This window comes from Ursus maritimus, unplaced genomic scaffold (assembly GCF_017311325.1).
Source record: "Ursus maritimus isolate PB19 unplaced genomic scaffold, ASM1731132v1 scaffold_23, whole genome shotgun sequence".
Taxonomy (NCBI): domain Eukaryota; kingdom Metazoa; phylum Chordata; class Mammalia; order Carnivora; family Ursidae; genus Ursus; species Ursus maritimus.
This window is the reverse complement of record NW_024424786.1, coordinates 12316254-12328612: the sequence shown is the minus strand read 5'-3', so window position 1 is coordinate 12328612 and position 12359 is coordinate 12316254. Positions and strand designations below refer to the sequence as shown.

The 12359-nt window shown below is 36.9% G+C and overlaps 1 protein-coding gene across 1 annotated transcript in view; it reads right to left on the bottom strand.

The window, feature by feature from the left end:
• Positions 1 to 6954: 6954 nt before the first annotated feature.
• LUZP2 (leucine zipper protein 2) overlaps positions 6955 to 12359 on the bottom strand; it is a 235305-nt gene continuing 229900 nt past the window's right edge. The window contains exons 8-9 of the mRNA XM_008686893.1: positions 7818 to 7897; positions 6955 to 7059 (exon numbers count right to left, since the gene is read on the bottom strand). Of these exons, the coding sequence (XP_008685115.1) occupies positions 6955 to 7059; positions 7818 to 7897 (185 nt within the window). The remainder of the gene's footprint in view (positions 7060 to 7817; positions 7898 to 12359) is intronic.

The window sequence follows — 12359 nt, the reverse complement described above, 5'->3', positions numbered from 1 at the left end:
ACACATACACACCACAATTACTTTACTTTTGATGCAAATGCTATCATGGGATTAGGGAAGTACTGCACAGACACCCTGATCAATCATTGTGCTATCAAATGTATGGCTTTTCTGAGTGGGGGGGGCAGGGGGAGAGAAGAGAAGGAAGGGGGAAGGAGGGAGGCAGAGAGAGAGAGAGACATCCTATCCCAAGTCTTAGACTGAGAAATAAAATTTCTATTTTTATGAAAGAAAATAGAGGAAACCTCTTTAGAAGGATTCCACGGAAGAAACCTACATTTCGTTGTCATGTATACCTAATAGACTCATATGTCTTCAGGGACTAGAAAGCAATGGGAATTTTCCCATATGATGCTTTTGTTTTCTGAACAGCGCTAACTCACAACAATCTGGTTATCTGAATTCAAGTATGCACTTTTAAATATTGTTAAATATTAGTCACCATACAGTACATCCCCAGTTCTTGATGCAATGTTTCATGATTCATTACTTGCATATAACACCCAGTGCACCATGCAATATGTGCCCTCCTTAATGTAACAAAATAAATATTATTTAAAAAAAAAACTACCAAAGGCAAAAAAAAAAAAAAAAAAGAAATGCTAACCAAGTTCTTTGACATGTTTTGGTCCAAATAAAGTAATAATCCTTATACTGGGGAAAATAAATAAATAAATATTGTTAAATAGTATCTGTGAACAGTATAAAAATTATTTTTTGAACATCCATGCAAAATCATATATATTCATCAGTCTTAGTTTAATACTATTTTCTCAGTGAAGACTTCACACAGACAAGATACATTCACAGCCTGCTCCCCCTGCCTTGTGGTATGCTCTCAAGAGGACGCTGTTTTGTTTTAGTTTGTTTTGTTTTTATAGCAGTTGAAGGGGCCAAGAGCTGGCTACCCCAAAATGTGCCACTTCAGAATTCTGATGATTTTAAATAAAAGTTACTTCAGAAACAGCAATGCAGAAAGAATCCTGTGACCCTCCCCCCACTTTGTCTCCAGAAAACAGGAAAAAAATCTCCCAGGTGAAAGTTACCCTCTCTGTACCCTGAGGCAAAGATATATTCTTATCACCAGAGAGAGGAAATTCAGAATCAAAAGACTGTATAAACAACCCTTGTGACTTTTTACTAATTTACTATCCCAGCCCAAATTCTGCTTAAAATGTCTTATTAATTGAAGCTTCCAATGTTCAGCCTTTTTTTTTTTTTTGGTCCTGTCAATTATTCACAGATTGGTTGCCTGTCTGTCTGAAAAGGATAAAACCTGCCTGCTTTGGTCATCTCTTTAGGTTTCAATTTCATGATTCGGTCTCTATGCACATGTAAGAAAACTTTTTTTTCCCCCCCGATGTTAATCTGTCTCATGTCAATTTAATTCTTAAACCAAATGAAAACACTCGAATAGCAAAAGGAAAAATTCTTCTTCTCCTATACAGTTATGCATTTAGCTGTGTGCTTCCTTCATTTGTGATGGCTCTCCCTCTAAACCATAAGCTCCCTGAAGGCAGGGCTCTGGCCTTTGTAGGAGAGGCAACGTGGTGACTTAGTTCAAACACATGGGTTCCAGTAACTCTTTGCCAGGTCTGTATCCAAGCCCTTCCTCTTACTAGCTGCACCATCGTGGGCAATTCAATTAATATTTTTCTACCTCAATTTCCTCTGTGAAATAAGGATAACTGTAATATCGGTCTCAAATAAGCCTGAGAACATTCAATAAATTTTTAAAGAGCTCTAAAAGCAGTGGCTGGAACATATTAAGTGCAGCAGGAGTACTCATAATTACTACTTTCCCTCGCCATTGCTATTTTGAACAGAAAGTGGAATGGCAGCCACATTTTTTTTTTTTTAAAGACTTTATTTATTTATTTGACAGAGATAGAGACAGCCAGCGAGAGAGGGAGCACAAGCAGGGGGAGTGGGAGAGGAAGAAGCAGGCTCATAGCGGAGGAGCCTGATGTGGGGCTCGATCCCATAACGCCGGGATCACGCCCTGAGCCAAAGGCAGGCGCTTAACCGCTGTGCCACCCAGGAACCCCTCGAGAATATTTTTTGAACAGCTGAATGGCTGGCTGACTGAAGGAACAAATGGGGAGAAGGGATCATAGAGATTATTGTAGTCAGTGATTTTTCAAATCACATTAGACTTGGACTCCCTTTCTTCATTAAAAGTATTTGCAACGACGTGGACGGAACTAGAGGGTATCATGCTAAGTGAAGTAAGTCAATCAGAGAAAGACAATTCTCATATGATCTTACTGACGTGTGGAATTCAAGAAACAAGGCAGAGGATGGTAGGGGAAGAGAGGAAAAACTGAAACAAGATGAAACCAGAGAGGGAGACACACCATAAGAGACTCTTAATCTCAGGAAATAAACTGAGGGCTGCTGGAGAGGAGGGGGTGGGGGGAGGGGGCAGCAGGGTGATGGACACTGGGGAGGGTGTGTGTTGCGGTGAGCACTGGGTGTTGTGTAAGACTGATGAATCACAGACCTGTACACCTGAAACAAATAATACGTTTTATGTTAATTTAAAAAACTTAAAACATTAACTTCACACACGTACCAAATAAATAAAACTGATAAAAACGGCAAGAAAAAGTGTATTTAGGGTGCGTAAGCCCAACAAATCAATTACATGAAAGAACAGATCGTCTAGCTGAAGGTGAGGCGCTCTGGAGTCCAAGCCTCACCCCCCAGATGTTCACTTACCTCCTCGGCCGCCCGGAGCCGAGTCTGCTAAGGGCCTAGGAGAGCAGACATAACTGCAGAAGGGAGCAGGATACACAGGAAAACCTCCGATTTAAGTCCAACAACTTAAGGCCCAAGAGGTTAGAAACTTAAATATTAAATGAAATCAAGTGGCCCGTGTAAATCCACGCGAACGTCAAAGCTAGATTCCAACTAAAGACACACGCCGTGTGAATTGTGTCTCTTACATTGAGCGGCGTTCCAAAATTCATCCAGAAATACCACATCCATTCTGCTTAAAGTCACAGCCACAGGCCCATGGATAAATCTCTCAGAGGGGAAAAAAAAAAAAAAAAAAAGCAAGGAAAAATAACTTAGAAACAAAACAAAACAAAAATCCCAAATCAAACATTTTGTGTACTTCCTCTTCCTAAAAGACTACATCTTATGATTCCCTGTTATCAGACTAGAGGATGCTCCCTTCTGCTTCCTTTTTCTTCCCTTGCTGCTGCAGGTTCTGAACTCATTCATTCAACAAATACCTCATCGCCTTCTATGAGGCAGCTAGTCTGAGCACTTGAAACTCACTGGTAAACAAAAATACAAAATCCCTGACATCACGGAACTCTATTAAAACGAAATGAAAAAAGAAAAAAAACAAAACCAAAAACCACACCGCTAAAGAAAATGAAAGATTTCTGAGACATGGGTACAGAGAGGTTGAAATCCTCCCAGGGCGACATTGCAAAAAGTCCTTAGCGCTTGATACACAGAAGCAAGTAAAATTTTTAATGTTAATATTTGCTTTTTCAATTAGTTGATGTAGGAGGATATACATTGTAGTCTTGGTAACAAATCTTTATTGAGGAAAAATAGGCCATCTTTCAGCAACTTTTATTCTTCATCATTGACCATTAATATTATGTAACATAATCCAACAACGAGTTTGGGGAAATTGAAGACTGTACACGTGACTAAGAAAATGTCCCCTAAATAAACAAGTCTATGTTTTCATAACTCTCTAGGTCCGGCCAGCTCACTTTCCTCTATGGTACCAGTAATCATTTCAGCCTCTGTGGCAGTTAGTGCTACTTACAGTACCCGAGCTATAAAAATACGATTCCATTAGAGCAAAGTTCACAGATCTTGTTTTAACCCAGCTATCTGCACTGTAATCTAAAACAGTAAATGTCTGCCTCTCCGATAACTGTCTTAGACTTGTAATCCAGTATATTTTATGAAACAGAATTGTGTCTGAAATAGCATTACAATGCTAAATATCTGCTTAGCGAATAATAAAAAAAAGTTAGCCATCTAGTATGTTAAGTATTCAGAGATTTAAGATCACACAGAAAACCACAACTAGATGAGTTACTGAATGAGTCACTTTTCTTCTGAGCAGGTGGGCATTGGATAGACAGCATTCAGTGAGGTCTTACACATGTTAGGCACTCATCCAATTTACATATAATGTAACGCATATAAAAGGAAAAACAAAGTCCAAAACAAATTCCTAAATTAGAATGGATATATAGCATTGATTAGTATTTTAAAATAACTAGAGAGATATGTTTTTGTTAGTTTCATTAGTACCTATATTAAAACAAGTTTATTCCATTGGAAAGTATGTTCGTTTCTCAATAGGAGTCAATTTATATTCTGCAAACCTTAAGTAATCTTTTACTGCTTACCATTACAGGCACATAATAGAATTATACTACCTGAATTTAACATTTAGGTTACTATTTTCTCCCACGTGAGGGTAGTTACGCTAGGAATGTTAACTCCTCAAAACAACATCAATTTATCTAGCTGTTAATTAAAAGAAATAATAAGAGACAGCATCTCTTTTATGGACAAAGCCGCACATGTAAGTAAAGCGTTTAAAACCTTTTGGACGCTATTTTAAAGAAATTAAAGGATTGAGAAAAATAAAATGCATTCATTAAAGTCACATAACATACTAAGAGAAAAGGGATTCTGTGCTTGACTTTTGAAAGGAACTTCCATAATATTTCTTAAAAATATTTATAAAGCACTTCTGCTACGACTCTTTTTTGTTTTGGAACAAATAATGCAATGCATAAACCACAGTAAACTCTGCAGGATGCATAATGCTATCTATTGATAAAGAAAAATCTATACATTATACTCATGTAAAGCCCACTTGATCATGCCAGTAATTAAGAGAAACACATTGATTACTGTCACATACTAGAGATTTAGAGCATAGGAAAAATAATTTACAAATGAAACTGTTCATATTTGATTAATATTAAGCCAAATTCTCATCTTTCAACATCTTATAAAAATTTCAGAAAATATCAGCTCGATTCTCCTTTTATTAGTTCCAAAGTTGCCTCAAAACATGTGCTAAAGTGAAATGGTGATTAACTTTCCATAGGGTCCATGGAAGGAAGCTGGAGCACAGTGTGGGTGTGGGGAAGTGAATCTAAATTAAAACTAAATTAGCAGCTTTCCTTTTATAATCATTGGCAATGGTTAGGGTTTCTGGGTACAGTGGGGAAATTATAAGGAATGGAACTCGGAAACTAGCAATAATTCCATCTCATAGAATTAAATGAGTATTAGAGCTGAGGAGTCAGAGGAACTTTGGACCTTGATTTTTTTTCTTTCTATCCTGGTTACTTCATCTGAAACCTCTAAGGACCATCTATAAAATAAATTCTCTTTTTTCTTGGATAGCCTGCAATCTAAAAAAATACTGATAAATGACACTGAATTACTCCACAAGTATAACTGCTACATGGTTATATCATAATAACACTTATACTATTTATGATAGTTTACCATTTCTCCAAATCACTAAGTTTCTTGGAATACGTCATTGTGATCAAAGGTGTGCCATTATATATAAGAATTTAAGGTCATCTATTGATTACAGGTTCCCTCCCTTCCTTCCTTCCTTCCTTCCTTCCTTCCTTCCTTCCTTCCTTCCTTCCTTCCTTCCTTCTTCCCTCCCTCCCTTTCTTAAACTAACAGTCTTCTAAGATAGCCTGCCAGGTACAGTGCTCCAAATATATTGACTGTGGCTTGGCAGATCCATTTTATAAAACCAATTGTTTTACATGCTTTGTGCATTTGCAAAATGGATCTAGCCATTAGATGTGAATATATTCAGTGCAGACAACCTAAATGGATCATTTAACCCATTAATTTGAGTCTTTAAGTTGGATGCTATACCAATCCTATCAATCAGATAATTATTCAAGTATCAATTCCTGTTGCTTGTGAGCTACATTCAGATTATTCAGGAGTGAATTTATTTGATTAGTGGTACTTCTATGTAGAGACCCAACTTCAACGATGATCACAGCTGTTGACTTGTTTTAATAATATATTTGTTTTCAAAAATACATGGGTTTATTGGTTCTACATGGCTGTTTTACTTTCATCAAATCCCCATTTTAAATATGTATTATCTGCTTGCATATTTGTGTTTTGCAACCCTCTTGTCATCCCGTTCCACTACCCAATTTCACACAAAAAATCTTGCCAGGCATTTCAAAGAACTCAGTTCCTAATTTGGAGTAATTCCAGCAGACAACCATAGGGATGTGTCTATAGAATGAAAAAAAATAGTCTTGTCAATTGTGTCAGAAATTTAGTCATTCACCCAGATATTCTGTCTACATCATACCAAACATGTTTAGTGAATTCTGTTAACTGACTAAAAATCTGACATTGCTTTGACATTATTTAGACATGGTTCAAAATAATAAAAAGAATGGCAATAAATACCCTCAAATAAACAATATATTCAGGTTGACACAGATTCCAACCTTAAAGTGACTCCCATTGGCCAACGTGGAACAGAATCTTTATGATATGGTTGCAATTTGGATTCTAAGAATGCCAAGGATCCACAAAATTTTTATCATCCTCCAGTTGATTTCAAAACCAGATCACTGAAGTACTAGATAACCAATGAACCAGAAAAATTAAATGTTGTTCACTGCATTTGAGTTCAAAACTGACCAATTTATGCTGGGCAATTTACTGATGACAATGACTATTTATGACTGTGGATATCCATTTTAATTAGGTTATTGCTTAAGGATCATAATTGGCCTGGAATCTTTTGGAAAATTTGTAGACTACTTTATATAAAGTTACAGAAAATTGTGAAAAAGTTGCATGCTTTAAAAACTTAGAATTTCCATCAAGCCTGTGGTTGAAAAAGAGTATGAAGACAATCATAAGTAGATTTTTTTTAACACAGTTTCTTGATATTTACAGTATTTTTTCTTCTCTAGTTGCCCTCCCTTCAAAGTTGGTCAATTGTTTTTCCGGGGTTTTTTTCACCTCACATTCAGTACAAGGAGGCATTTGCAATTTCTGTTAAACAATACAGAAAAGACAATAAGAATATTTAAAATAAATATTTGTTTAAGGTAAAAAGTAAAATCCTAACAACGGTATGTAAATTTTTATAGAAAATGAATGCTAGACCAAAATAAAATAAATGTAAATGTGTTAATACTTCTGTTTCAGGGAAGTACATAAAATATCGTTTACAGATGGCAAGATATTTCAAAAACTATTTTGAGAAGACTTTAGCTAAACCATTCAACTCTGATTCATCTAACCCAAATGTTAGGAAATGTTGTGTTAAGTGAAATGATCCCTAAGAATTGCTATGATATAATATTTTTGGTCAAATATAGATCAGTACAGAAGGAAGTTCTGAATTAAGCTCCTGAATTGTGTTGGTTGTTTGTTTTTGTTGGGGATATGTACTTCTTTATACCTCCTCTGTTTCCCCACGTCCTCTTTTTATCTTTTTTGTTCCATAAGAAATAGATGCATTTTTTTTGTTATTTTTATTTTTGTTTTGTTTCCTGGTTATGTGTGTGTGTGTGTGTGTGTGTATGTGCAGGGGGGTTGTACCTCCCTCACCCTTGTCCTTCTGAGTACTCAGGTGATCAAACCAAAAACTTAGTGGCTGGCACAGTGGTCATGGAAATCCAGGGGCACTAGATGGAGGACGTATCTTGTATCAGTCAATACAACATCCCTGCTTCAGCTAAAGAAAATCATTGTACCCGAAGGATTCAAGTTCTTTCTGACAAAATCAAAATAAACAAATGAAATACCTTTGGGGCAGTCACTGGCTCTGCAGTGGCATTGATTAGGGGAATGTCTTTGTGCTTCGTTGAGCAAGTCCTGCCCTCTTGTAAAAGCTGCAAATGAAAATAGATCAATGTAGTTAAATTAAATGAAGGAGGGATAGAAAAATTCCCTTGAATTCTTCCCACTGAGAAACTTCCTTCACTTTGAGCCAAGCTGAAAGGGCAAGCTAGGGACAAAATAAACTCATCACATCCCAGGGAGAGATCAAGCACTCACAGGTGGTTTGGGGATCTTAGTGGTGCTTACGAAAATCAGCTACTACAATGAAATTCCATTCCAGTGGAAAGTTCTTTCTTTGTAAAAGCAGTTAAACTGAAGTAAAGAATTATGAAACAACTGTATCTGTGATGCATCTGGACTCTAAGACTTCAATATGTCAGTGGTCCCTACACCTGCAGGAACATGAATATCGCAAGCCCGAAGCAATTTAAGCAGTATAATCATCAATCTGTCTAACATGTCTAGCAAAAACTTCTCAGTACCTTAAAAAAGATTATATTTCTGAAAGTAAGATCTTATATTTCACTAACCAGGAATTATCTTCTTTATTAGCCTCAACGATTTTGAAGAAGAACTGCTGGCAGTGTATTCCTATTGGGTTTCATTTCCATTTTAACCAAGGTTAAAATATTGATCTTCCCTTCCTTCTCTTTCTCCCATGCTCTCTCCTTTTCTCCCTCCCTCCCTCCCACCCTCCTTCCTTCCCTCTTTTCTTCTTTCCTTCCTTGTCTGCTTCTCTTCTCTTCCGCCTTTCCATACTGTCTCTCATTCTACCTTCCTCCATTTAAATTCCTCTTTATTTTTTAAAAAGATTTTATTTATTTATTTGAGAAAGAGAGCAAGAGAGAGAGAGCGAGCATGTGTGGGGGGGGGCAGGGGGAGAAGCAGGCTCACTACTGAGCAGGGAGCCCAATTCGGGGCTCGATCCAAGGGCTCTGGGATCATGACTTGAGCCAAAGGCAGACACCTAACTGACTGAACCACCCAAGCATCCCTTCTTCCTCTTTATTTTAAACACATTTTCAAAGTAACTACAAAAACTGTTTATTTTAAGAATATGCTTTTTTTTCCGGGGGGCAGGGTGATTTCTTCTACTCCTTTCCATATGTTCAATAGAGCCTAGGAGTTGAAGAGTCCATGGCCACTAGGTAGCTCTGAACTTGAATAAGTCTGTTTGTTTCCCTGGTATCTGACAGCAGGGAGGAGACCTAAGTGGCCTTCAAACCCCAACACCCTATAGACTCTACAGGGAGATGACAACTAAAGAGGTTCTATAGGAGATTTAACCTACCTAGTCCAATTCAGATTTTAGAGCAAAGTGATTTTTATATGCTTCCTATTCTCGCACTGTATTGCTCTTAATTGAATACACACTATGCTCCTTATCATTCCATGCCTATATGTATGCCAGCCACCTCACCTTCGTCAAAGTCTCTCTCCATTGTGACATGCCGACAACCAGCTACTCATTCCCTTCCTAGCATGTCATTTCCATCAGTAGAAGCACTCAGTCATACTTCCTGTTCTAAAGGTACAATGCACATAAAAAATATCACTTAACAGTGTTTTTATATGTATAAGCATTTCTAGCTCCTCCATATGTTGTAAGTTCCTTGAATATAGAGGTGATATTTATCAGCTGTATATCCCAGCTTGATGCCAGTAGATAACAAGGGGTCAATATGAAATCTCTGAACAAATAATAATGAAAATATTATTGGCTATGAAGCTCATCGGCTATGAAAATATTTTAGTCCTTCAGAATTTTAATAAATGCCTGATTTTTTTCATATGATCACATTAAGGCTTATTTGACTGGGACTCCAAAATGGTTACACAGAGCCCCTTTTTCTACATAAGCCTATGGTATGGTAGCAAAGTAAGATAACAACTACAACAACAGAAATCAGTAGTCAAAACCTTGACTACCTTATTCCAAAGAATTTTAGGCAGAGGCACAGAGGAATCTTGTACTTTAACTAAGAAATGTGTTTGTTTTTATGTTCTATGGGTTTGATTAGACCTGGAATCTAAAATTTCACTAGAATATTATAATTATTCTACTTTCATTGTGGTGATACACTGGCTTGTGTTTTTATCATACTTGCATTCAGCCTTTGAAAAATCAACAAATATTTGTGTGAAATCAAGCTCAGAAAGCATGATCAATACAGGAAGCATCCTGCGAAGTATAAGCCCCAACTATGTTTTAGGATAATGACGTGTAGGTCATACACGTTTGGGGGAAAAGTTTATTTGAACATTAACCAGTTGTATTTAAAGTAGTTCTTCCCTAAGACTTTAGCATGTAATTTCTTAAATTTCTGGTCTTAAATGGCTCGTCCACATAATTACCTACTGGGTGGTAATTCAGTCCTATGCCTACGGGACTTGCATTTTTAATCCGCACTCCAACATTTCAAATGCACAGTCAAATTTGAAATCCACTTCTTCACAATGCACACATACATTACAAATCTCTTAGAAGGACATATAACAATTTCCCAAATCTATCTGACCTTAAAACCCTGTCTGTGGTTGAGGTCATCCTCATGAGGGAGATACTACAGGATTTGCAGTGGAGTTTTTTCTTTCACTAATGCAAGCACAGCCGACTATTTCAGACAAGCCTTTGATCATCTGAACAATGAAAACTTATTAAACTTCAACATTAAAGAAAATGTTATATGGCTGAAAGATAGTTTGAACCCTTTTTGATACTTTCATCTTAAAATGAACACTACCTTTAAATTTATTTTTTTCTGTGCCTCACAGGCATTGTAGAAATTTCATGAGATGAAGTTCATAAAATTCTTAGTGTTTCTCAGAGCAGCAATAGATATAAGAGCAACATAATTATAACTTGCAGGTATCATGCCTTAATAAGCATCTTATCAACTCTGTAGCCTTTGATAAAGTGGGCATTCACTTGGTGAAAACATAAAGGGGAAGTTTCTTCACGGAACCCTCTCACATTGGTTGCCAACATCGCCAAAAATTCCAGACAACTGTACTTAAGGAAGACAAAAAAAAAAAAAAAAGACACATTAGGCAATTTTGCCTAATGGTTACAATGCTTCGGAGTAAAACATAGACTTGGTTTGAGTTTTAGCTCTGACGCCTATTCATTGGTCATCTTGATAAAATAACTCAATAAGTTACTTATCTCTGGGCCTCAATTCACTGCTGTAAAATGGAGTTATTTCACAGAATTATTTTGAGGATAAAGTGAGAAAACATACAAAAGTATTTAGTATAAATACTAACAAATAATAAAGATTCTTCCCTTTCTCCCTCTTCTACTATCTTTCATATTAGTATGCTTGCATACCAATAATTATGATGAGTTGACACTGACATAACACGAGGTATGGGGCAGAATATATACAATATACAAATACCTTTTTAAAATGTAATAATAACAGATAATCTCTTTCCCAGTTCTTTCTCCCAATGTCTTTCTTGCTGTTAATACTGCTGGCTCTTCCACTGTCTTAAAATTCTCTGTTTAATAACCCTTGTCCTTGTCATTTTATTATCTAATCTCTTTGTCCCCTTCATCACGACCATTCAAATTTACACATTAGGAGATCAACAGCTATATGATGTTCTCAAGGCCACAAAGGTATTTTTGCTGCAAATAAAACCCGTGTCCACCTTGCTGCAAATCTGAGATCTTTCCAAGATCCTATACTACCTTTTCCTCACATTATTATTTAACTTCATAACATCTTATATTTTAATTGTCATGTTACATTTTACAGTTTTAGCTAAAGACACAATTTTTAACAATAAAATAGTTCCTTGTATACTTTTCAAACATTCAACAAAGATAACTTAGTAAACCGTAGGTACACATCGGGGCCTGATGAATCAATGAGATGTATTATCCAGAAAAGAAAAAAAAAATATGACTCTCGGTTAGTTAGGGTGACTAGGGGCTTCTTCATGAAGGAAGCAACAGAGGAATTCATCCCTGAGTAGTGGGTAGGGTTATTTGTGGCTGAGTCAGCGGAAGGAAGGAGAAGCTATGGTATTCATGGGGTGGAGGAACACGTCCAAGGTAACAGTGTTGAGCTCAGCTGAGATGGTTCCTACTGAGAGATAACTAGAATAGGGACAGTTCATGGAAGAACTTGTAGGCCACGCAGTGATGTATATACTCGATTTTGCAATTATGAAGAGACAGGTATACTGAAAATATCCTGCAATAATATGCCTACTTGGCTAAGGAAGTTTACAACTTAATGCTTTCTCTATGTGGGAATCTAAAGAGATTCATTAGAAAATCTTTAAAAAAAAAAAAAAAGAAAAGGGGTGCCTGGGTAGCTCAGTTGGTTAAGCGTCTGCCTTTGCCTCAGGTCATGATTCCAGGGTCCTGGGACGGAGTCCTGCATCGGGCTCCCTGCTCAGCGGGGAGCCTGCTTCTCCCTCTGCCTGCCGCTCCCCCTGCTTGTCTGCTAGCATGTGCACGTGCTCTCTCTCTCCCTGACAAATAACTACCT